The sequence below is a fragment of the Caloenas nicobarica genome, chromosome 12 (genome assembly GCF_036013445.1).
Source record: "Caloenas nicobarica isolate bCalNic1 chromosome 12, bCalNic1.hap1, whole genome shotgun sequence".
NCBI classification, from domain to species: Eukaryota; Metazoa; Chordata; class Aves; order Columbiformes; family Columbidae; genus Caloenas; species Caloenas nicobarica.
Window position 1 is genome coordinate 21,122,663 of NC_088256.1, and position 25,852 is coordinate 21,148,514.

The 25,852-nt window shown below is 40.0% G+C and overlaps 1 protein-coding gene across 1 annotated transcript in view; it reads left to right on the plus strand.

Moving 5' to 3' along the window:
• Positions 1 to 23,106, plus strand: part of BRWD3 (bromodomain and WD repeat domain containing 3) — a 49,495-nt gene extending 26,389 nt beyond the window's left edge. The window contains exons 13-40 of the mRNA XM_065642998.1: positions 639 to 743; positions 2,193 to 2,346; positions 2,443 to 2,577; positions 3,376 to 3,504; positions 3,912 to 4,137; positions 4,822 to 4,992; positions 6,572 to 6,755; positions 7,192 to 7,285; positions 7,896 to 8,045; positions 8,858 to 8,934; positions 9,406 to 9,583; positions 10,126 to 10,242; positions 10,454 to 10,561; positions 11,739 to 11,863; positions 12,065 to 12,147; positions 12,572 to 12,683; positions 13,041 to 13,102; positions 13,193 to 13,348; positions 14,111 to 14,231; positions 14,811 to 14,936; positions 15,026 to 15,107; positions 16,608 to 16,664; positions 17,021 to 17,161; positions 17,405 to 17,557; positions 19,726 to 19,889; positions 20,449 to 20,546; positions 20,691 to 20,852; positions 21,688 to 23,106. Coding sequence (XP_065499070.1) covers positions 639 to 743; positions 2,193 to 2,346; positions 2,443 to 2,577; positions 3,376 to 3,504; positions 3,912 to 4,137; positions 4,822 to 4,992; positions 6,572 to 6,755; positions 7,192 to 7,285; positions 7,896 to 8,045; positions 8,858 to 8,934; positions 9,406 to 9,583; positions 10,126 to 10,242; positions 10,454 to 10,561; positions 11,739 to 11,863; positions 12,065 to 12,147; positions 12,572 to 12,683; positions 13,041 to 13,102; positions 13,193 to 13,348; positions 14,111 to 14,231; positions 14,811 to 14,936; positions 15,026 to 15,107; positions 16,608 to 16,664; positions 17,021 to 17,161; positions 17,405 to 17,557; positions 19,726 to 19,889; positions 20,449 to 20,546; positions 20,691 to 20,852; positions 21,688 to 22,472 — 4,255 coding nt within the window. The 3' untranslated portion in view covers positions 22,473 to 23,106. The remainder of the gene's footprint in view (positions 1 to 638; positions 744 to 2,192; positions 2,347 to 2,442; positions 2,578 to 3,375; positions 3,505 to 3,911; positions 4,138 to 4,821; positions 4,993 to 6,571; positions 6,756 to 7,191; positions 7,286 to 7,895; positions 8,046 to 8,857; positions 8,935 to 9,405; positions 9,584 to 10,125; positions 10,243 to 10,453; positions 10,562 to 11,738; positions 11,864 to 12,064; positions 12,148 to 12,571; positions 12,684 to 13,040; positions 13,103 to 13,192; positions 13,349 to 14,110; positions 14,232 to 14,810; positions 14,937 to 15,025; positions 15,108 to 16,607; positions 16,665 to 17,020; positions 17,162 to 17,404; positions 17,558 to 19,725; positions 19,890 to 20,448; positions 20,547 to 20,690; positions 20,853 to 21,687) is intronic.
• The last annotated feature ends 2,746 nt before the right edge of the window (positions 23,107 to 25,852 follow it).

Consider the following 25,852-nt stretch of genomic DNA (forward strand, 5'->3'; position numbering starts at 1 on the left):
GTCATTCCAAGGCCATCTGCTCGGTGTAACCAAATGTAATTAATGTTGTGGGGTAGGAACTCTTTTGTACCGTACAATATCTGATATGAAAATTGTAACCTCGCCGGCTTTTAATTACATTCTCTAGATCAGAGATGCACAAACAATGTAAAGAATAAGTGTTGAAAAAAAGATGAACTCCATTCTGGGTTCTGCGCTGGGTGTGCTCTTGGCTCGCCGGTGTTTTGTAAGCGCCTGTTTCCCGCGGCAGCACTTTGCAGGGGTTTTATGGCTTGTTAAACTCGCCTGTGTGTGGGCATATAGAGAGTAAAACAACTATATATACACACGTATACACTTCCAAGTGTGTATATACTTGTGTGCGTGTGTGTGTGCGCGCTGCAGAGTAACATTCAAGTAAGTGCTTGTAGCGACCTTTTCCGTGGGGAATGACCATCCTCTGCCAAGCTCCCCGATGTTCTTGCCACAGGATTTCACGTGCCCGAACTGTTGTGGGGATGGAAAACTCCATAGCAAAGCTACCGAATAGCGAGAAAAACAGCTCCCGTCATGGGCGTGTGGGTATTAGACCAAAAGCAGTGACTTATCTTTTTTCAGGATTTTGTGACTTTTTTAATTTCCTTTTTATTTTTCCCTAGCTTAAGGTTTGTCAGTGGAAGCAGAGATGGAACAGCACGAATATGGCATTATCAGCAGCATGATTGGAAGAGCGTAGTCCTGGATATGGCCACTAAAATGACAGGGTAAAGCAAACCAAGCCAGAACACACCTCACAGCAATGTTTACACGCCAAACAAAATCTTTCATCCTATCAAAACCTATTTATTTACTTCCATTTTGAGTTAATTTCAGTGTGTGGGTTTTGTGTGTTGAAAATGCCACAGCTCTGTCATTATGTTACACAGTTAAATAGCCCCCAAAAGAAAATATTAATACGTTGGTAGTTCCCTACTCTGATGACTGGGGAATATTTAGCGTTCTACCTATGAGGTAAGAATGTCAAATAGAGTTTATCTCATGGAAAGAGTTTTTAGTAGAACCTCATCAATCATATGCCAACCTACGTGGTTTTTAAAAAATGCCCAAACCCACTGTTGTTTTCTGGCATCTCTCAGCAAAGTTGTGGAAGCAACTGCAATAATCAGTCCCCTCAGATCATTAGTGTTTATTTTATGTTTTATGATCTACTATTCTGGTTTCTGTGCTACAGAGTACAGTTAGAATTATAGTGAATAATAAAGTTAAAATAGGGGAAAATGAGCAATATGTGTGATATGAATGCAAATATGGACATGTTCAACTGTGTAGCATCACACAGCCACTGTTATAGGTGACTGACGGCTTCAGCTATGATTCCAGTAAATAAATTTAGTAAATACTTTTAGTTAAAAAAGTGTTGCCCATTACAGCTTAGTTTATCCACCTGAAAATATATGAGAGTAAGCAGAAAATTAATGACAGGTGCCACATAGATTCTTTTTCCTAAAAACATTTGTTTGTAAACACTTCTTTTTTTTTAAAAAAAAATTTCTCGTTTCACTCCAAGGCCTGAGTTGCCTGGAAGAATTCTTGTAATGTATATCCAGAACATTTCTTAACATTGTATTTTTCCATAAGGTTTTCAAGTAAGAGATGAGAGATGTTGATTTGGTTCTCGGGTTCAATTCGAGTTTTGAGATTTTCTTTTTGAGATCCTCAGGTGACTTCTGTAAGTGGCCTTATAACTGAATATGTACAATAACAAAAAGCAGAGATGGAGAAATCCATTTGGTGTTTTGCTTTGCAGAATTCTTTATATTTTATATAGTTACATTTTTAAGAAGTTAGCTGTCAAAGTGTGATTTGGATTTATGTACCAGGTTTTTGCCCATTGTGCTGTTTAGTCATACTGATGACTGATAAGAAAAATACCTTGTAGGAAAAAACTTTATTAACTCAATAACTTGAAAGAAAGAATTGGGGTAGGTGAGGCTGATCATTCAAGAAGAACAGAAGAGAAACTTGTCCTTTTTAAAGCAATAAAACTGTAAATCTTAGTGGTACTGAATATTTTCTGTACCCTGCAGAAGTCACCTGTCCCTCTCCTGCATAAGCCAGTAGTCACAATGGTGGCAGCCATCCTCCTAATTTCATTCTGAATTAGCACTGTTAAATGCTTACAGATTTCTTTTTTAAATTATTAATTTCTTCAGAAACAATGTAGCATCTGGGGAGGACAAGGTGACTAAGCTGAAAGTTACTATGGTGGCTTGGGACAGATACGATGCCACCGTCATCACTGCCGTCAACAATTTCCTTCTCAAGGTGTGGAACTCGTCCACAGGGCAGCTCCTGCATAGCTTAGCGGTGAGTAACACTCAAGTCCTCACACTAGATGCTGGCATGTTTGGAGATATTACTTGGAGAAATCTTACTTTCTTTTTCACCCCTTTTTCATTGCAGGGTCACGATGATGAAGTTTTTGTTCTGGAGGCCCATCCGTTTGACCAAAGGATTGTACTTTCAGCAGGTCACGATGGAAATATTTTTGTTTGGGATATAGACAAAGGAACAAAAATTCGCAATTACTTTAACATGGTAAGAATGATCAGGGAAGGTGTTTGGGTTTTTTTAGTTTTGTTTTTCACGTTTGTGTAAAACAGATCTTGAGGCAAAAGCAGATTTCATTATATACTTTTTGTGACCAATGTTACAACAGGATTAGGGGAAAACTCCTATATATTCAAAAGAAAACCCTGTACTCTTCAGTAAGCAATGCCAACGTCTTTTTTTGCATATTGTCAGTGTAGCAGCAAGTCTTTCATGGGATCTGTTACATTTAAATATAATTCGTGTGGATGGGCATGGTTATACCATGCAAAAGATGATAGTGACATGATGCAAACCAGTAAACCTGTGTGTCGCAGGAACATGCTGTGCTTGGCACTGTGCTGTATTTGTTACATCTTCACGTGCCCAGTGCCAGGTTTGCTGGTTTGGTTCCAGTGCTGAGGAAATGCAGCTGTGCTGCTCCAGGCCCTGAGCTGTGAAACCTGCTTGTACGGAGCCAAAACGTGTCTGAGATCTTTGGGGCAGCCTTGCTCTCTGTCTGCCATTAACATAAAATGTAGACTTCTAAGTAGTTGTTCCAGAACATACTTTAAAAGTTGCACTGTAATTTCAGAACAAAGAGAAAATGCAAGGGTTTGACTTGATTGTTCGGCGAAGCTTTAATAACGAAGTGGAAAAAATATAAGTGTAAATTAGTCTTGAGCGAGATGAGAATTTGCACAGAATTAGGATTAAGTGCTTGGTGGAGCACAGGTGAAATTTTCATAAAAATGCTTTTGTAGAGAAAGCATGATTGTGAAAGGGATGCGCTGTGCTTGTGTGCAGATTGAGGGCCAAGGCCATGGAGCTGTTTTCGACTGCAAGTTCTCACCAGATGGGCAGCATTTCGCCTGCACAGACTCTCATGGACATCTGCTACTATTTGGTTTTGGATGCAATAAATATTATGAAAAGGTGGGTTGAATGAATTTTAAACTCATCTGTGTCTGACCTGATTTTGTCTTAGAAATATTTGTGTTACAGTTTATGCCCTCGCCCTGTCCCAGACAGTATGTTAATTAGATCATAAAGCAGCAGTTGCTGTTTACCTAAATCCAAAAGATTTAGACAAGAGAATCTCTACACAGGAGAACAAAGCATTAACTTCCATCTACTCACCTCTGTTGGCATATTTTACTATTGAATTTTTGCACCAGGCCTTGGTAATAAAACACATTTGTGGTAGGAATCTGTTCTCTGTCGTAACAATTCTGCTGATCCTGAGTGTAGGAGTTGTGAGTTATGGGTATGGGAGCCATTCCTAAGCAGCAAGACAGCTGCAAATGGCCATTGATTTCTTTACTAAATCGCTTTCCTCGCAGATTCCAGATCAGATGTTCTTCCATACGGATTACCGACCACTGATCCGCGATGCAAATAACTACGTGTTGGATGAACAGACTCAACAGGCTCCGCATCTTATGCCTCCTCCGTTCTTGGTGGATGTTGATGGAAATCCTCATCCCACAAGATTCCAGCGGCTGGTGCCAGGGAGGGAAAATTGCAAAGATGAACAACTTATTCCTCAGCTGGGATACGTAGCTAATGGTACGATGTGTACAACTCATGCATAATACATGTATTGCACTGGATTGAGCACCAGCTCAGTAGGATGGTACTGCAAGGATTTGTTTCAGTTTTTTCTGAAACTAGTGGTTGAAATTCAGTGTAGATGTAGGAGATGGGGTGGGTTTATGGCATAAAGGAAGTGGACGGAATCAACTTGACTGGAGGCAAGGTGAGGAGAGTGCAATATTCCAAAATCTGCAAACTTTTAGCAGGTATATGGCAGCACGTTTAAAGAATTTCCCCATAGACCTCAGTGTAACTATGTCTGTGAGTGAGGAAGCAGGAGGGTGAGAACATTGAAAAAATAGCTTTTGGATTCTTTTTAAGACAGATTTTTTTTCCTGTAGATATAAACTTTTTCAAAATGATGACCTCCAGAAAAGATCTTCCATTCTTACTTCTGAAGCATGATTTCTTTTTGCCGTTTCTAAAGGTTTGGGTTTATATTTTACGTGTGGTCTGTAATTTTAGGTTTTTATTGGAACTTCTCTTTTGAACTTTGCCTCCATTTATTATGCAAGAGCAGAAGGGCAGCTGGTGAATCAAGTGTTTTGCAGGACAGACAAATAATAGTGCACATTGTAGAATTTGACTATTTCTGTGGTGTTTAGTAAAACAGAAATTAAGCATTTTATAAGCAGTCGTGGCTTTGTTCTTGTCAAGGTGATGGCGAAGTAGTTGAACAAGTCATCGGACAGCAAACTAATGACCAGGATGAGAGCATCCTTGATGGGATGATCAGAGAGCTACAGAGGGAACAAGATCTGAGACTAATTAATGAAGGAGAAACTCTTCCAAACCCCCCACTCAATAGATCATACTCTGTTAATGGAGGTAAGTGTCCCTCGTTACCACCATCAGTTCATTTCCTAAAGCACAGGAAGGTACAAATCAAAATGTGTTAATGTGCATTTCAAGACTATGTCTTTGAGGTTTATCTGTTATAAACCTTTCCAAAAAAATAAAGTTCACTGTATTGTCTTGATGTCGCTTAGTCACCACAGAGGTACTTTGTAACTGCGTAATGTCAAGATAACAGCACATAATTAGCGAATGTCAGTGGAATCCAATGTTGTGACAGACTAATGGCTTCCTGTCGCAGCATCAATGCTAAGGCTGAGCCTCAGTGTTTATAAAATAAACATGTCTGCTCTGTCTTAGCGTTTCCTTAGAAAGCTGGAGATTATTCTCCTGGTAAGTGTTCTGCTACTGTGATTTTATTTTTAATACACACAGCAATTAAAAATTTAAAAGAAACCCAGGCAGATGTGAGCAGATGCTGGGGACTTGTGCTGCAAGTCAGCCCGAGCTTTTAAAACATTTACATCCACTAATAAGGTAGTTCCAGGTTAAATGACTGATTACACATGTTTGAATTAGATTTCCTGGCAAAGCTCATTAGGATTGATAGATTTGGAGCTGCTTGTCTTTAAGTTCAAGAAGGAATAGGAAAAGAATTAGTGAAAAAATGCTGACAATCCACTTTTGCTTTGATCTAAATTGGTATTGTCAAGAAGGTGGCGTAAAAGCCAACTTCAACTCACAAAAAGTCTCTTCATTTTATTTGAATGTCACTGTAGTTGTGTGAAAGGGAATTTCCAGATATGACTGATATAGAAACTGAAGTAGTTACCTTACAGGACTCGCATTGATCAGTGACTTTGCTACGTGACCTACCCGTTCGTGTGAGTTAATTACAGTACGGATAAAGTACCTAATATTTAAATAGCCAAATATTTTGATATAGGCTTGCACAACCATGAATGCAATTTACTTACACAGTTAACCATATTTAAGCACGTGGAGATTGTGTTGATGCGTACCCAAATGATGAGATAAATGAAGGCAATGATGGCAGTGATTTTGATATTATCAGCTTTGCTCCCTACAGTGTCTGTTTTCTCCCAAGTCTGTAGCTCAGTGTTGTTGGGCCTGATGAAAAGCCCGGAGCACGAGCGGTGCCAGTGGTGCAATAGACAAGCATTACAAATACAGAACAAATGGAGATACAACACAAACCCTAAACCTTGCAGCAGTCTGTCATTTTAGATGTCAGCCTCATCTCTTCTTGTACCATAGAATTTAAGATTCATTATTTCAGAGCCTGTAAACAGTTGACAAGCCTTTGATTTAAAGGTCGCTGAAGTGCCTTTAAAACTTTTATTATAGTTTATAGTCTTTGCTTGCCTCAGATATCTCTAAGATACAGCAAGGCACGGTGATGTTACAGCAGCATACGCATCTCCAGTAATCCAAGGCCAAAACACAAACACCTGAAGCAAAAGGCAAAGCCATTTAACATAGAATAAGTGTCGTTTGTTGCCAGAAAGAAACTCTGTGCAATCCTTATGCTTCAAATTCTAGATTTTATTGATGGTTTAGAGTAGTGAAGAAAAATCTTTTTCTTCCGTAGCCCTTCGAAGCCCAGGTTTGGATGTGGCGTCTCCACCGAACGTTGGTCTCCGGAGAAGCGGGCAGATCGAGGGGGTCCGGCAGATGCACAACAACGCTCCCCGCAGTCAGATGGCGACCGAGAGAGACCTCATGGCCTGGAGCAGGAGGGTGGTGGTGAACGAGCTTCCTCCCGGCATCAGCAAGTAAGATGCTGCGGCAGGGAAAAAATGTTCAATTGCGTAATGTTTAATGATCCTTCCATACACCTGTCACAAGTTTTAAAAAATGATTTTTTCAGAAAAATGTTGGCTTTTTTATTATAATTTTAAAAATTCAGATATTAGGGTTACAGTGATAGCTGCTGCTGGAGAGTTGAGAATAGTAATTCCTTCTCTTCACAATTGAATCTTTCTTCAGTAGTTCAAATACCACATTTTCCTGAAGCTTTATTTAAAGAACAAGTTTGCTTCTTTAGCTTGTGGTCCCAGGCGTGAATTATGTGTGGATGCTGCTAGGAGAACTTGTGCACTGATTTCTTATAGCAAGGGAACCAGAAGTATTTTAATGTGTATATTAATGAATCTGCCAAGTTATATGATGATTTACTGAATAACGTGGATGCTTCCTCTGTGTCATTAGAGTCCAGGAAGAATGTCGGGCTGCCAAAGGTGAAATCGAAATTAGTTTATACACTGTTGAAAAGAAGAGAAAGCCATCCCACACCTTACAGCGGGTGAGTTAGTTCAGTAGCAGAGAGAACCTGCGTGTGAAGCAGTTCTGAGCACTGAGGGGAAAAAAGAGAAACAAAAAAAACCCCCAAACCCAATTTTATTAAATGATTTAGAAGATCAATAGTACTAATTGTTTCTCTGGCTCGCTTTCTTCCTTCTGTAACTGTAATTTGTCTGTCTTTATATTGTACTCTGAAAACAGCAGTGGTAAATCTCAGTCTTTAAGGCTTCGGTAGTGGGGACATGGTGGGAAAGGAAAAGAGCACACAGTTCACGTGCAGTTTGACTTGTGGAAATTAGGAGAAATGTTAGAGGTGCCACAGGTTTTTTTAAGTCTCTAGCTTTTATCTTATCCGGAGACTGCAGGAAAATGAGATTTCTCCGTAACTTCCTTTCTAAGAAGGGCTGCTACTTCAAAAAGTAGAATTGATATTGAACAAAAAACCACCTGCACTGGAGTGAACAACCACAAGTGTGTAAAAGATATTTCTATTTCTAATTCTAGATTTCCTAGTCGTCATTTGTAAATGGAATACAATGTAATGAGGCATCACTTAGCTGTGTAATTCCTTATTAAATCTCTAATCTTTTTATCCTGTCCTGTGATAAAAGAATGATTACCAGCCGGGGAGCGGAAGGTCTTTGAGAAGAAACCAGCGCAAGCGCCAGCACGCCTACCAAACGCGCTCCACCATAGAGCACAGCCAGCATGGAGCGAGTCAGAATGCACGTGCCCGGGAAGAATCCGACAGCTCCTCCGAGGTCTGAGACATCCCGCCACTCTTTCCATAGGTTCCCTGCTCAAAAATAATGTGGTTTGACAACAGATGCGCTGGGAGCACTGGTACCATCCACGCTCCAAGTTGCTCCACTTAGGAAGAAACACTCCGATCATTGAGTCTGTTTGGTTTGTGGTGTTACTGTAGGATGTTGATCTTGGATCATTTACCTCAATGCCAGTACAGTGTTCAAAACTAGCTTTAAAAAGGTTGGGTATTTTTGGAAATCTGAAACTTTTTCAGGTAAATTTAACCAGATTGTGTTAAACCGCTTGCTATTTTGGGATTTCGTGCAGCACGTGTATTCTAGGTCACACTCAGTACTTTGATTTCGTCTACATCTGTAGACTGCTGTTGAAAGAGATGGAGTGTTGGTATTAATCATTGATATTGGCAAGGGAAGAACTTAAAATAGACCAGATTAAATATAACTTGTTCTTATAAAGGAAGCAAGCAAAGTAAAAAGAGACTGAACAGTGTCACTTTGTAAATGTATTGAACATACAGAATAGCTATAAAGCTGGCCGCTTGACATTAAATTAACTAATCAAACACTTAAATAGTAATGAATTCTGTGGTTCTAATACCATTAAAATTCACATCTCTTTCTACAGAAATTATATAAGCATATAGTATAGTATTAATTAAGATACAGAAAGAAATTGTGGACTTACTTTAAGTTAAACCAGTACTTAAAGCGTTCCTCAGGTGAGATGAGTTGTACAACTTGCTTGCAAACAAAAATAATACATTCAAAACTTGGCTCTAAAGTGAAACCTTTTGTTTTTAATACAGGAAGATGAGACGGTTGGCACAAGTGATGCGTCTCTGGATGACCCCGTGGCAGCATGGCAAAGCGAAAGCAGCTCCAGGTACCTTTACTGCTCTCTTAATTGCTAATATTACTTGATTCTATAATTTAAGTAAGTCAAGACAGTTCTGAAAGGCCTAATATAAATACTGGATATGTGGTATTTGGATATTAAAGAAGTCAGAACTGTATTTTTAGAAGAGTGCTCTAGTTTTCTAAATTTTTCATGCATTTCTTGCAGTCAGTTCTTATGAAGTCAGCCTATGGTTCGGTGAGATAATTAGTATGAAAACAGGGAACAGCCATAACTGTACTTTTACCGTGAGTTTGCAATTGCTAAAATAATTTGCTGAAATAGGCAAATTAGATAGTTCTTCAGTTTTCTTTAAATTCACATGAGAATGAAATTGGGTGCTAATCCTGACATCTGGTCCACAGAACCAGCAGAGCAGGTTGAGTGTTTGGACCTTTCACTCCATTGTGTGAAAACTGAACCGCTGGTTTCTTTCCTACGACTTTTTATTATCTACAGTGATTCATCGAGTGAATATTCTGACTGGACAGCAGATGCTGGAATTAATCTCCAGCCTCCAAAGAGACAAACCAGGCAGGCAGCTCGGAAAATCTGTAGTAGTTCTGAAGATGAAAACATGAAGGGAACAAAAGGACTGGAGCCAAAACGAAGGAAACTTAAACAGCCTAGAAAAAAGGTCAGCATTTTAAATGTGTTAGTGTCTTTTGCTTTATTAGTATATTCTTTCTGAGTGCTTGTTTTCAAAGCAAAATGTTTCACAAACGAATATTCAGTGAGAACAATTCTATAAATAGTAGAATAATTGTAATACCAGAGTAATTTTGGTTTGGTGCTATGGTGACACAGATGGACTCCCATTTTCATGCAGGTATTTATTTCTCCAAAAAGGTGGAGTGTTTTCTCCTAGATTTATGCTCTTCACTGCGGTCAGATTTACTCCAAGGTGGTTTTGTTGCCAAGTTATAATGCGCCCATATTGTGTCTACATTGTCAGATTTCTTTTTCCTAGTATTTCTTAAAGATGATGTTTGGAATATTTCTGAAGAAATATAGTATCTTTATTTATAAACATTTTAATCTTCTGATACGTTGATGAACGTGTCTTATTCGCTACCATTTAGTTGAGGTTTTTGGAAGGTTGACATTCCAGCATTTACTTCGCCTTATATCTAATTATCTTCAGTAAGTGCTGGATGAATTTACTGGGCTGTATTTCAGAAACCCAGCGGACTGCTCTCCATGGAAGGTGAACCCAGCGAGGAATGGCTCGCCCCACAGTGGATCTTGGACACAATCCCACGCCGCTCGCCGTTCGTCCCACAGATGGGAGACGAGGTAATTAGTGATTGAAATCCCTGCTGAGGCTGATGAGCTTGTTTTGGTCAGGACTGTTCCATTTAGCAATAGTGTCAATGAATCCTGCGGTATGTGCTGAAAGTTCAAAGTATGCAGTATGTTCTGACATGTTTGTGGAAATATTAGAGTGCACAGGAAAAGGACTATGAGTAAATGAAAATAAACTCTTTTTTTGAAATTTCCTTTTAAGATCATATACTTCAGGCAAGGCCATGAAGCTTATGTGCGGGCAGTAAGGAAAGCAAAAATTTACAGTATTAACATGCAAAAACAACCGTGGAACAAAATGGAACTCAGGGTAAGTTGACCAAATACTTTAAAGAGCTGAATGTCTGTTGTGTTAAATTTACATTAAAAAACAGTATGAAAAATATGAAGAAAGCATAGCAGGATTTTGGTCTTGATGAGGTCATTTTCAACCCAAATTATTTTACAGCTTTTTTTTTTTTTCTTAACACCAATTGATGCAGAACCCACCACTCAAAAGCTGTTTATATTTCTATCGACACTCTACAATGACCTGAACATCTGGGTTCTGTTTATTGTTTTAAAAGCTATGGTAAGAAGTAAGACATGGTGGTGTAAAGACCTGAATGTGTCCACGAGCTCTGTTGAACAGTGGATCTTGCTAAGCATAAAATTGTGAATGTTCTTAAATTCCTGGTCAGGCAAGACAATATCTTACAATATTTTTACAAAATAAGAGTATTATGGATTGCTTGGGCAGATAGTAGGTTTACCTAGTTCTGTCAATTTGATTTTTTTTTTCCTTGTCTTTTTCTTTGAAGCACTGAGTCGTTTAATACTTAATTGACAGTGTTGCCATATTTTTTCAGCTTTACTCAGATTTCACGTCAAGAGAAGAGCTCATATATGTGCTAATGTTCATATATGTGTGTGCCAGTGGTTCTATTAATGAAAATAATTGCTTTACTGGAAAAATATCCAGTTACTAGTCCTAGGTATTCAGTGATTCCAGCTGTAATCTTCAAAGGCATCATCAGTTTGCAAGGGAAAGAAAATAGTATTCCATGTAGGACAGAGATCTTAAGCACCTGCTGTTGTTTGACAGGATGTGAACATAAAGGCTATTGTTGAATTTCCGCTTTTAGAGGAAGTTTCCTTTTATTTCCCCTGTGTGTTGCTATGCAAAGGCGAGAGGCCCCTGGTGCCCTCGGTGTGGTTAAAAGCAGAGTGGTATGTTCCTTAAACCTTATTGCAAAAGTTAAATAATTTGTGGGTGTCCTCTTCGCAAATCTACCGAGGGAATGAGCATCTCATATCCTTTTTGATTTTCTTTTTAAGGTACCTGCGACTGATTTGTAGTATTTAGAAAAAAAAATCTTTTATTGGGAAAAGTACCTGGGCTCTAGAGTGGAAACATGTTTGGTTTTTATTAATATGTTTGATACTTGAACATGGATGGTGTTGTTAGCAAGTTAAAATAATACTGTTCCATGCTTCTTGGTAAATAGGAACAAGAATTTGTGAAGACTGTAGGAATTAAATATGAAGTTGGGCCTCCGACACTCTGCTGCTTGAAGCTTGCTTTCCTCGATCCAATCACAGGCAAAATGACAGGAGAATCATTTTCCATAAAGTAAGTTCTTGCAGTTTAGGAGCTTCCTCCCTTCCTTTTTGTTTTTGTTTTGGTTTTTTTCTCTTGCAAGTCACAATGACGACATAATTACACCAAACTTGAAAACAAAATGCATGAAATTGTGTGTTTGGAGACTGTATTGTACATGTAGAACTAAGTTTATGGGTAATAGAAGCAACTTCTTTTATCTGTTTCATGAAGGTACCACGATATGCCAGATGTTATTGACTTCCTTGTGCTGCATCAGTTTTATAATGAAGCCAAAGAAAGGAACTGGCAAATAGGTGACTATTTTTTTTCCACTTCCATATGTTTTGCAACATTCCTGCAGCTATTTAATAGGATACAGTATTACATGATGTAAAGGACTGTACCACACATGATATTATAGTGATCATTGGAAACTTTATTTGATGTTTGCTACAATTCCTGTAGCAGAAAAAAAAAGAGAAATGAGAGAAACTGTTACAAGGCCTGTGATAGCAGAAGAATGTCCTGTTTTACTGTAATTTGAGACGTGGAGGCAGCTGTGACTAATTAACCAGAGATGTGAAAGTCATCGCTTTAGGGGAAGGGCTTGATTCCTGGAGCGCAAAACGTAAGAATTGAAGTAGTGCATTTGTGAAAGATGAAGTCGATTCTCTAAAAAGAAGTATTTACCAATTATTTATGCTGTTCTTTTGCTGAATGCGACCTTTTTCCTTACAGGGGATAGATTTCGCAGTATAATAGATGACGCCTGGTGGTTTGGAACTGTGGAGAGTCAGCAGCCTTTCCAGGCAGAGTATCCCGATAGTTCCTTCCAGTGCTACTGCGTTCAGTAAGTGCTGACATGGCTGGGATGTTGCACACACGTTTACATGCTCTGGGTCTCCTAGACCTTTACGTGCAACTCAGATGTGTACCTCAAGAACTAGGGTCCTCTTTCCCACTTAAGTACATAATCAGCCACTTTGGTTTTAGTTATTTAATTATGAGCTTATTCATAAAACAGTGCTTTTGGTGTAAAAAGCGGTGCGGTGAGTATATAGGGGATACAAGAGAAGAATAAGGAGTTGGAGTGGAGCTAGTAACATGTCTAGTTTCTAATAGACAGGACCTTTTAAGTCTGGTAGAGAAAAGGTGTATCCTTACATACAGGTCTAACTTATGCATTTAAATGTATTTTTTTTAATAGCTGGGACAACAATGAAAGAGAGAGGATGAGTCCGTGGGACATGGAACCAATTCCAGAAGGAAGTAAGTGTGTGTTGAATTCATGTCCATATACAAAGTAAGTAGTTTTTTACCACTGCTAGTACTTACTGTTGTTGAATTCTTCATATTTAGCTGCTTATCCGGAGGAGGTTGGTGCTGGAGTTCCTGTGACGCCGGATGAACTGACAGCTCTTCTCTACAAACCCCAGGAAGGAGAATGGGGGGCCCATTCCAGAGACGAAGAATGTGAACGAGTCATCCGGGGGATCGAGCAACTTCTTTCACTTGGTATGTTTGAAGAGAAAAGGTGGAAGGATTAAGAATGTCAATGTGGTGGCACATGACTGAAGCGTGGATAGGATATTGGAGTTACTGTGGAGTATTTGAAATGCACTCAACTAAATGACTGAAAAGAGCCTTTTAAATTTCATACAGTGTCCTTTTCAGTTTTACTCCTTTTTTTTCTGGGGCTTGACCTGCTTCCTTTCAAGTTAAGGGGGATTCTCAGTGGGTCATATCTAAATATGAATAAGCAAAACATTTAATTAAACCCCTCGAAAAACAACCAACAAATCCTCGCCAACGAATCCCTTGTAACTAGTTTGTAGGCGTTTAATAGCACGCTACGATTTAAGTTCTGTCCTATATTTATACAAGAACACATGTCTGTATTCTTAGTTTGTAGGCATTTAATAGCATGCTATGATTTAAATTCTGTCCTATATTTATACACAGGACATGTCTGTATACTTAGTTTATGTCACTTGTATTCCTGTTGAAAGTGCATATGCCACGTTGCTTTTCTGCAATACAGTTGGCTGCTGGCCTGCAAATCTCAGATGCGATACTTGAACAAAAAAAGCTATTTCAAGAGTAGTTAACAGATGGTACAAGAGGAAGAATCTTACCCTTTGGGTAATGACATAACCAGCTCTATCGCTTTTACTGAATTCTTAGAAAGAAAACCCATTATAAGGTGTCTAGTTACTTTACAACTTCTGGTACCAGAATTTTGAGACATCTAAATTATGCTGCTGTTTTGTCTTTCAGACATTTCTAATCCCTTTGCTGTTCCGGTGGACCTTAGTGCCTATCCCATGTATTGCACTGTTGTTGCTTATCCAACTGACCTCACCACCATCAGGAGGAGACTCGAAAACAGGTTTTATAGGTCAGCTGGATTTTTATTTGTTTTTAATCTGCATTTTCTGTAGCCCAATTGAGGATGCTACTATGTAATGCTACTTCAGCAATATATTTCTTCGATAGGCCAACAGCGTAAGGTCAGATTCTGTCTGGCTGTGGGCGAATATTTGCTTCATCTCTATCTCTTCTGCCTTGGAACCAGATGCTTTGCTTGTGTCACAGTGGCCAGAGACAGGCTAAACAGTGCTGTAAACTGGAAATCTCAGTTTTTCCAGTTAACCTGGGGATAAATAATGTCCTGTTCTTTTTATCCCCTCTGAGGACCATTTTATCTCCAAGGCTTTCTCTAAGTGGGAGTAGTCAGCACTCTCCTTCAGTAGATTTGTTTCCTGTTTTCATTCTCTTCATTGCTGTTCCGAAGAGGAACATCTTTTACCACAAAGCCGTCGGGGGTATGTGAACAGAAACCACTTACCGTGGTCTCTTGCAACCTGTTTCTCCTGGATCTGAATTACCTGATTCCTGCTTTTCCTGAGGAATCCTACTGAACTCAGAAGGAAAATAATGTACACCTTCCTCTCCATCCCTTTTTTTTTTTCTTTAGGAGAATCTCTGCACTGATGTGGGAGGTGAGATACATTGAACATAATGCCAGGACTTTCAACGAGCCAGACAGTCCTATAGTCAAAGCAGCCAAAATTGTAACGGATGTCTTACTTCGCTTCATAGGGTAGGCATGCTTTTGACTTTATAGACCTGACATCTTGAGCTTCTGAGATATTTGATCACGTATTTTTGACTTTTGTTATTGTCCTGCAGGGATCAGAGTTGTACTGATATTTTAGAAATATATAACAAGGTGAAAGCAGAAGACCTAAGCAGTACTGATGAAGAAGAGGAGGTAAGACCGTTAAATCCGATCGTCAGAACTTCTTGCATTTCATATTCAGCACCTGGGAGAAATGTCTGAGAAAAGATTTTTGTGGAGTTTTTATTTTATGGGTAGTTGCACTGAGTTTTTGAGATGAGCCTGTTTAAGTCATTTGAATTGCTCACCTGGGGCAATAAGCTCCTTTAAGTAAGTAAAAATGGTTCTTGGAACTGGCGATCTTTGATCCTCTCTCAGTACATGATGTTTTGTTGTGCAAGGAAGTGTTAGTAAAGAAGGAATATGAACTGGGGATTATTCCGTCTGCCAAACCAGAAGGACAACAGTTCTCCTATTGTCAGGGAGGCCGCAGAGCTGGTTTTCTTTTGTAATTCTGTGTCAGTTGTACCCTGGAGTGAAAAACCAGGTCAGATATCCCTTCCTTTAATTACTTCTCTCTCCTTACACCTTCTCCCCCTAGATGCAGTTTGTAAACATTTCAAAATGTGGTTTAGTTTCTGTTGCAAACTTGGGTTTGTTTTACTTTTTCAGTGTTGCTTTCTAACACATGAGCTAGTATAAGATTTAGTGAGGAGGTTTCTTCCCTCCTCCCTTCCCCCAGACATCCTCCATTGTGGCAGTTTTGAAATATTCCAGTTAAACCTCATGCTGCTTGCACAATGTACTTGTACTTATGGCTGGTGCTATTGTCTTGGATTTGTATTGAAACTTAAAATCTACCCTACAATGTAATAATTTAATTACTTTTATAAAACTGAAGATATAATAACAGCATCTATTTTCACAGACTTTTTAAAAGAGTATTTTGAAGAAAATGAGGGATTTCCATGACTTAAATAGCAGATCCTCCCTTCCCAACTCAGCCTTCTGGTGTCAGTTGTTCAGAAGTGTCCAAAGTTGCTACTATGTCACCTTCCTTTCTCTCCAGCCTTTCAAAGAACATGTCTTGGTTTACAATGTTTTAAAATAAGAAAGAAATGACTTCCAGATCCTTTGTAGGAGCTTTCAAGCAAGCGCTTCTCCTCTCAAAATGATGCATTTTTAATTAGTGGTAGAAAGCTGCGTACAAAGGAGTTTTTGTTGTAATTTCTAAATCCAGATTCTGAAAAGAAGATCATGTATACCTGGTGTAAGTAAGGCAGTAAACGAAACCTGAATAGACTCAGTCCAGCTGCTCAGGGCATGAACATTTAGGCAGGGGAACATGGTTCTGCAAAACTGGGACTTAGCTGAGTCTTAAGCACTGAAAATAAACCATTCTTATTTCTTATATGTTTATATATAATTCCTGTGGAAGCAAACTTAGAGATGAAACAGCTTATCCACCTCATTTTTCTTTTAAAGTTATTTAAGTTCTAGTTGGAAGGTATTTCTATTTTGCTTGAACCATTCCTTGCATTTGAGTGGTTTAAAATTGCGTTTGTTCTGGCTGGCTTTTTATTTTTAACCCCTTTTTCCATGCCGAGGGCATGTTCACGCATGTACGTGTGTAACTGTGTCCTTTGCCTTTAGGTGGCAGAAGTAGATGTGGATTCAGATGCTCCAGGAACTTCGTCTGGAAAAAGACGAGTGAGTAAATATTTCTGCTTAAGAAGGGAGATGGAGCAGGTACTGAAACACGTGTTTAGATCTGGAATGGTTCAAATTTGTTGGAGCTGATGTGACTTTAGTTGCACGTGTGTGTAAGTGTCGGCAGACAGTTATTGTGCAGGAAAATTTGCTTAATTGCTGAAGAATCTTTCTTTTATTTCTGCCATTTGCAGACTGCTTATTGTTGTGCCGTCAGCTGTGCTTTAATCTTGCTGCAGTTCTGGTTTTGATTGTGGAAATCTGCTTTGAATCAGGGTGCTGGTAAATTAATAGGAACTTAAAGTGAAAAATTTGAATATTCTAAAAAATTACAAAGTATATCTGTTTTCCTGCAGGTACGACGACGAATAAAAAGACAACCCATGAAGGCAAGTCCTGATGCTTGGAAAGAGCAATGCAAGCAGCTGTTAAACCTGATTTATGAAAGAGAGGACTCAGAGCCTTTTAGGCAGCCGGTTGATCTCTTCTCCTACCCTGTAAGCACAACTTTCATATTCAAAATTAAAAAAGCCCATTGTTCATCCTTTGGCAAAACCTCTCCCTCTCAGAGCTGGAATGCACTGTGTTCTGTGCGCTGGTGTTTGCAGAGAATTCTTTGCAGTAACTCTCAAAAAGAAATAATTATTGAAGAGCTGCTGTTGTGGGTGAACACTCAGGTGTTTTTATTGCTGTAGGATGTGACAGCCTTTATTGATTATTTTTTTTGTATGTTCTTACAGGATTATCGAGATATTGTAGACACTCCTATGGACTTCAGCACTGTGAAAGAAACCTTGGAAGCAGGAAACTACACTAGTCCCTTGGAATTCTACAAAGACATTCGTTTAATATTCTGCAACTCTAAAGCTTACACTCCTAATAAAAAGTCTCGAGTAAGTCATAAATTTTAATCCTTTCTTTACAAAGACCCAGGCCCTACATAAATACAGCCCATGAAATGAGGTCTGTATCTGAGAGCAAAGCACTGTATCGTGAAATAAAAATAAGTAGCATATGTCAATTCTGGGACCCACGGTTATAAACTTGCTTTGTTCTGCTCACACAGATCGCTTCTGAATTTCATTTTCATCTGAACTTGCTGAACTTAAAGCTTCTGAGAAATTGTGTGGTTACTGTTGCAACTGTTTTTTTGAATATTTGTAGCAGAAAACTGATCACCAGTTGCTTTTATTTTTTCAATAGTTTATTCCTGGAAACAAGACTATCAGCTTGATAACTGCATATATATGTATATAGTAGGATCTTTTTTTAATCTACTGTAAATGCAAGTATTATCCAATATTTCTACTGAGAGCATTATGATACTTAATTTTTTCTAGTTTACTGAGTATACTTGGCAAGACTTTTGCACAGTGTTGCCTGTTTCTCAGGTGCTAATCTTGCTTTTTTCTGCATGTGGTAGGAATCTACTCAGGCAGAAAAAATGTGTTGGGCTGGAGCCCTAAACAAGATACGGCAGGAGGTAAAGGGCAGGTTGAGCTGTTAGAATATAGATATTTTTATATGCGCTAGGTAAAGTGACTGAGTGTATGACTGATCACGTAAACGTGGCTGTGTCCAAGGTGTGTTCATGTGCAGTGTATCACCTGTCAGCTTTTCCTCAGCTCCTATGTGATCAAACGATTCTAAAATTTTCAATGTATTTTAATAAGATGTTGTTTACGCTCAAAAAATCACAAGTCAGCAGGAGGACACAGGTACAGGTTTTACCACTGATGCAAAATACGATTCAAGTGGTTGACCTCTTCATAATACAAAAGTAGAAAGAATTTTGACTGCACTTCCAGACACTAAAGAGAACTGGTATTGGAATGACCTTATCGTTATAAGGAAAAGCTGCATATTGAATAAGATGCTTTAAACTGTGACAAAATGCATCATTTGGCATAGATAAGAGCGCTGGTTACAAAGTTGCCTGATATTTCTGTGTAGAAACAGGAGCACTTAAAACGCCTTAGGAAATGCACACCGCTTGGGGCTAGACTGAGCTACTGTTACTTAAAGCACCAGAATACATAGATTTTAATATTTCTGTAAAATTTTCGTGTGGCACCTACCGTAGTGTGACCCAAGATTTTATTCTGGGCGCTGTTGAGCAGGAGGAAGAGCAGAAGGTGCTGCAAGGAGCTTTCATCATGTGTGTAAATGGTGAGAGACAGGGTGAGGTTGTAGGGTCTTACTCTTAGTCTCAGCCTGAGGTTTTTCTGGCCCATTTTAAAGAAAAAGTAAAGAAAACTCTATATCAAAGAGATTTTCTATTCAGGCAGACTGCAGGAAATGGGGAGCGGCTGAGTGTGAGATGATGACAACATCCTGATGGTGTTTACGCGATTTTTGGAAGACTGGATGCAGCAGGAGGGTGTGGGGAAGGAATCGAGAACTTTGTTTTATTTATGCTGAGTTTGAACTATTGGTTTGTCATAACTCAAACAAATCCCAGGTAAAATCTCGAACAGACATGAATACAGTCTGAAATCTGGAGAAATAGCCATGAGTGAATTCAGGGATGAGGCTGCACAGAGGCAAGGCCTGGAAAGAGGACAGGAACATGGTTTGAGGTTTTTGACACGTGGCTCACAGAAATTAGGGATGAGGACATTTTAGTTGGCTTCTGTGTGTGGCTCTGTAGGGTGGTGTAAGGACTCGTCACAAGGGAATTAAAGCAAAAAGCAGAGGTGAGGGGGTAGTAAAGTACAATTGTTTTTTCCCTGGTACTTCAAGTTATCTAATGGTGTGCTTCCGTGCTTTACAGAGATTAAAAAAGGGGGCTATATTTCAGTAATCTAGATACCCGTTTTCCTTTAACTCTGTAAATATTCTGTACTGTATGTAATTAAATCCTTTTACAGAAACACTTTCTGTTGTGAGAATACCATTGTACCACGGAAGGAAATTATCTGTGAAGAACCTCGTAGTTGAATGTCACCATGAATTTTTCTTTTGCGCTACAAAGTCTGGGCATCTTTGCGATTTTTTTTTTTTTTTTTTTCCCCCAAGTTATTCAACTTCTGATAAGTATGACCATGTTCTCTCACTCCAGATTTACAGCATGACACTTCGACTATCTGCCTTATTTGAAAACCATATGAAAAATATCATCTCCGAGTACAAATCAGCAATGCAATGTCAGAAGAGGAAGAGGCCACGGTACCGAAAACGGCTGAGAAGCAGCAGCAGTTCCCCCTCAACTAGCAGAGCATCAAGGTAACATCATGATAGTGTGGGATTCACTGTCGGTTCATTTGAGATGCCGGTGGTCGATGTGCCCTCCTGAATAAATTCAGTAATGGTATTGCTGGTTTCCTGAGGCAGTTGCTCTTTCGGGTGATAAAATCATGAGCTCAAATTCCACGCTCAGTTTGTAGTTTGTACAGAATTCTGGTAAGTAAAGGCTGTGTGATTAGAGAATTATTCCCTCTGGAGAAAATGGAAGAGCAAGCTTCCTTTTGCCTTTGGTAACTGTTGAAAAAAAGTGTTGTATAACACTTTTCTGACTTCCATATGATACATTTTCTTAGTAAACCGAGTATTTGTTTTAAAAGGTGAGATAAAATCTTGTTCTTGCAAACTCATGCGCCTTTATCAAACTGAATGGTGTTGTCACTGTTCTTTGTATTGCTACACCTGTGCAAGCACTGGGAAGAGATGATTTGTGTTATGCATTTGCTGCAAAACCCAAGACACTTTGCAAGGGAAATTGGTTTTGTGTTTGAGTCTTTTGGTACTAACAGTTTTATCTCTTTGGGATATTTTGTGTCTTCAGCCCAAAAGGGAAACAGAAACAAATGAAGATTCAACCCAAACCAAACCAGAATACCTCACTGCCTTTGACTAGGACTAGCTCTTCAGTTTCATCTCATGGTGAGGAGAAATTTTATAAAATGCATCATTTCTCTTGCAGCAACTTGCATATGCAGATTAAAGCTTATATTAATGAGCCACGTACAAAAACCCACCTGCTGAAAGAGCAGGGTCACAGAAATATTTTGTCTGCCCTGTCTAAAGTTTCAGATACAGCAGAAGAACCGCTGGGTTCAGCCGCTGGTGAGGAGATGGAAGGGCAACCATCATCTTCCTCAGGCTCCAATGCACAGAGCCGGAGTGGAAATGCTGTCGATCCAGGGAAAAGTAGACCGGTCAGGAGTAAATCTACACCAGTGAAACAAGGTGAGAAATAACAAGCATTCTATTCTTTGAGTGACTGGTCGTACTGGAAATGAAAGATGTTGCTTCTTTCTGATGCTTATAATATTCTTGATGAAGTCTAGGATTATACTATATCCCCAAACCATACTAAAGAAGTGAATTTACCTTAATTTTTACAGTTCTGTGGTCTCTTGTCTGAAGTGTGGCATGCACATGATGCCACATGCGCTTCAGTGAAGCCCGTTAAAATTTCTCCAGATGGAAAAGCGTAATTGCTCTTAAACTTCTCGAGAGTTCCAGTTCCTTCAAGAGTTACAAAAAGGCAAACCAAACCAAAATAATCCCCACCCCAAAATCTCGTCCTTTTATTAATTAAGTTGAAACCAAAGATGAAAACAAGTTACCAGTTTTTAAATACTTTTGTCGTAATCAAGACTAAGTGGTTGCGATGAGAAACACCATTGAAAAACTTTGCTGTTTTCTCTCTGGGTTTTGAAGGTTCTTCTGGCTTGGCTCTCAGTAGGATTCATGTGACTAAAGGGTAGATGTTTGTGTCTAACCCAGTCGCTCTGGGCTCCTCGTATTGACTGGATCTTCACTGAACTCTTTCCCAAGACAGTTTATAGTCCTTGCTTTGTGATAAGATGAGCTGTGTTGACTTTGTCTGACAAATTTCCCCCTTAGAGCATATTTAGATGCTCCGCAGCACGGAAAGGTCATCTGTGGTGAGTAGCTCGGAGCTGGATCATCCCCAGCACACACTGCGAAGGCAGATGAGGCAAATCCCACTTGTTGTGTCTTATTTGGCTCGGGCATGACGATGACAACTGATAGGGTTTGTTTTGTGTTTGCTTAGATCACGCTCCTGATGGGCCACTTACAAATGGGGATGGCAGAGAACCTCGGGCAGGCGTCAAGAGGAAGTTAATTAGTGCATCAGAAGACGATGAGCATCTGGAGGAGGTGGAGGAAGAGGAAAAGAAGAGAGAATTAAATGAAAAATCTGGTTTATCTTCATCGGAAAGTGGGGAATCGGGATCCAGCTCCAGTTCTGAAAGCAGAAGTGGCTCCGATTCCGACTCCGAATCGACGTCTCGAACGGACCAGGATTACATCGACGGAGACCATGACTACAGCAAAGTGGTGCAATCCAAAAAACCCAAAAGGAAAATCAAAAGGAAACTCGCCGGTGGGAAACGGAATTGGCAGGGCAGAGGGACAGGGAGGAGGGGCCGCTGGGGGAGGTGGGGGAGATGGAGCCGAGGAGGAAGAGGTGGCAGAGGAGGAAGAGGCTGCGGCCGAGGAAGAGGAGGCGGCCGGGGAGGAAGACGAGGCCGAGGAGGCCGAGGAGCCTCGCGAGGAGCCACCAGAGCGAAACGGGCCCGAATTACGGATGACGAATTCGAAAACCTGTTTGGAGGACAATTTGGTGAAAGTGTGTTTGGAGGGCGGTTCAGCAGACCACCTCGAATCAAAACGAGGAACGAGGGCAGGAGAACTGTCTTGTACAACGACGATTCGGATAATGACAATTTTGTGCACACCGAGGATCCGTTGAACCTTGGTACTTCCAGGTCAGGCAGGGTGCGGAAAATGACAGAAAAAGCCAGGGTCAGCCATCTCATGGGATGGAATTATTGACAGGTAAAAAACTTTGGAACAATTTTAAAAAGAACTTCAATGGCCTTCTACTGCAGGGATTTTACCAGAAAAATCTACCAAGCAAGTTGTGCGGGGACTCCACTCACTTTTCACAGTGGTGCTTTTCCATTCTGTCCGTTTGCGTTTGTTTGAAAACTTCAGATTGCCACGCTTCATTGGTCAGAACAAGCCTTAGTCATTAGGCCTTAAATTACAGAAATTCTTCCCCACACACTACAAGTTCATCCCATTAAAGAGGCTTCCAGCTTCTCGACGAGAACATGACATTTGGAGTCACGATCGTGATTTCTCTCCCTCGTTTTGTTTTTGTATTATAGAAATAGCACCTTCTTACAGAGTTTTTATGTGGTTTCTGCCATAAATCCTTATACACAGTAATAATTATAACTTTTGCACAATACACCAATCCTAAAGGCAGCTATAAAATGTTTACAGTTTCTATATTGTAAGAAGGATCTGGATTATTTTAATCTTCCCAGGCCAAACATTCATGAATTGTGCTGAACTGAAGTATGTCTATACTACAGTTACGGGAGTCCTGATGTGCTTTCTATCGGTTCTTTATTCCTGTAAAAGTGACAAAGGGTTGGTGCCTTGTAAATATGTAGCAAACCTTTGATGTGGTGTGTCCTATGTGTGCATTAACTTTATTAAAAAGAGAATACTTGAGAAGTATGGATATCTAGGCAAAAGGTGCCAAATGCAAAAGTTACTTGCATCTATTTTCTTTTTGTCCTCTCATATTTTTATAGTATTAATAGAGATTGTGCAGCTAAGGGGTAACTTAAATGTTTGAAAGGTTCCTCTTCTTCAAAGCATAACGTGATTTTTGATAGTAGCTCAGCTACCTCTATTTACAACTACTGGAAACTTAAAAGAAAATAGATGCTATTACTCAGTACGTGTTGAAGAAGGAGCGTTGAGGGATGGAATTGCTTGTGGAGTTGTAGAGTAACTATATCTTGATTATATTGACGCAATGGAAACAAATCAAAGTAATTCTCAGAGTTTTCAGCAGCGGGATGTTTTCAGCAGAGGGTGATTGGTTTGTGCAGATAAGCCGACTGTCTCCCACGCGTTTCTGCTGCCGTTTCCTCGGTAAAAATCCGCGTTTGGTTGAATTTGTCCCGGGCAGGTGAGGAGGGAGCTCTGGTCCCCGGCACTGACCGGCTCCTGCGCTGATTCTTGTATCTTGAGCTTCCAGCAGAGAATTCGTGTTGCACTGTACTCTTGTTATCCTGCAAAAATGCTGTAGTAACTTGAAAACAGAACTAGTTTTGGTGGTAGCAGTACAGAACGTGGCGCCAGTCGTGGTCTTGCTCCTGGGCGAGCAGGAACAGGTCTGGGCTGAGCTGAGCAGCCTCGTCCTTCCCAGGCTCTGCCTGGAATATAGTAATATTTGGGACTTTGAATTTCTGCCGTTGTCTAAATGAATTGACAGTTCTGGCTTGGATAAGAGAGTGAGTTGGATTACACAGAGAGAACCAACAAAAACCAGACTAGAAAGTTTTGGTGGAGTTTTTAAAGGTGATTTTTTTTTTTTAAACTTTCATCCAATATCCTTCAGTTCTTCTGTGCACAGCTTGGTCAATAATTCTGGAAAACCTCAGGCAGCAAAGAGTGACCCACGTATATTCTCAGATGCAGAAGGAATTTAATTTTTTGACTTTCTATATTAAGCACTAGCTATTTTATCGCGCTTTCCAAAAATTCTAGTTAGATGCAAAATGACTTGAAAAAAAATGCAGAGGTTTAGTTTTGTGATGGAGGAGAGTATATCCTAAAAGGCTCAGAGCATTAAGATGAGTTTATGGTACAGTACAAAACTCACACTTTTAATTTTTGAAGGAACGTTTTGAATCGGCCATAATCTGTTTCTGGACTTGATTCAGTTGTGTTTTGATGGGGAAAACAAAAAAAACCCAACCAAAAGTGCAGAGGCTCTCCTGGTTCTGTCTTGGGCTTTAAAATATAAACACCTGTCCTGTCATCTCTCTCATATCTATGTATATATATACACGCATATATATTTATAAGAAATGTATTATTTCTTTGCCGGATTGGTCCTTCTCCATATGGTAAGCAGGAATAGCATGTACGCGTCAGTCCGTAGTCGGAATTGTCCCCTTTCCATCAGTCCCGTCGAGCTCGTGTAAACACTACGGTTTGTGTCCCAAAGCCTGAAAACCTTGAAATGCAAAAGAAATGCTTTTCATATATTTCTGACTGGCTGAAGATCCACTTACTTATTTATTTTGTGTAGGGGTTGGGGAGAGAGAAAACATGTGGGTTCCAGAGAAATTGTTTTATAAGTTTGTGTATTTTAGCAGCGATTAGAATAATATTAAATATGTTCTTAAATGTATCTTTTCTATGGAATGAAGTACTGTGAAGATAACTGAAGCATCACTTTGCTGTGGCGTAAGTATTAATCAACCGTGTTACCCAATTAAGAGCCAGTCAGCAGGGTGTGCTAGAGCAACAGAACTATTGCTTATTGTAAAAAAAAAAAAAAAAAAAAATAGAGGTTTTTTTTTTGTGCATGAGAACCTTTTATAAGCATGAAAGAAATAACTTGGTTTTAGAGATGTTATTTTTATTTGGTTTTGTATCTGGGTTCTTCCTCCGAGTTAGGCCATTGATTTCTCCTAGCCTCATTCTGTGGAGTAATTATAATTTCGTAGTAACTTGGACACTTTCTCTTAAAACCCAGACCCTATCAGGAGACACTTAGGGTTGCAGAAAACTTAATATCGACCCAACGGGTGCAGCAGAAGCAGCAAAATGATTTAAACCTTGCAGCGAATTGGTCCCTGAGCCCAGTCCTGGGTGCCCGGGCAGCGCTGCAGGGGCAGCACCGGCGTCTCTCTCCTTGTGCGTTTAACAAAAAATGCCCAAATTCTGCCTAAAAAAAGAGTTTGTAGGTCTGATGATGTGTGGAGTTCCTGAGGGCTTGGAGGCCAGGGGTCCGGTGTGCCCGAGGATTAATTCGGGGGCGCTGGAGCCTCAGGGGTTTCTCCACGTGCAGGATCTTGCCCGCGCTGCCAGGGCCCTGGAGGGGACTCGGGGACACGTGAGGGGACTCGGGGCCACTGTGGGACACCCCACATGCTCCATCCTCCGGAGGCGGGTCCAAAAGCCTCGTGTGGGTCTTTGCTGGCGGGTTTGTGGCTGCGGATCCGCTGGGTCTGTGTTGCTCCCGGCTCCGTCCAGCCCGGGGCGTGGGGACGAAGCTCATTTTGCAGGAGCCAAGAGTTGGCGTCTCCATTCAGCCCAGACTTCGGCTGCTTTGGATTTTCTCTTCGCACCTTTTGCTTTTCTCCTTGCCCTGCTCTGCGCCTCTTCTTGCCCTTCCCTTC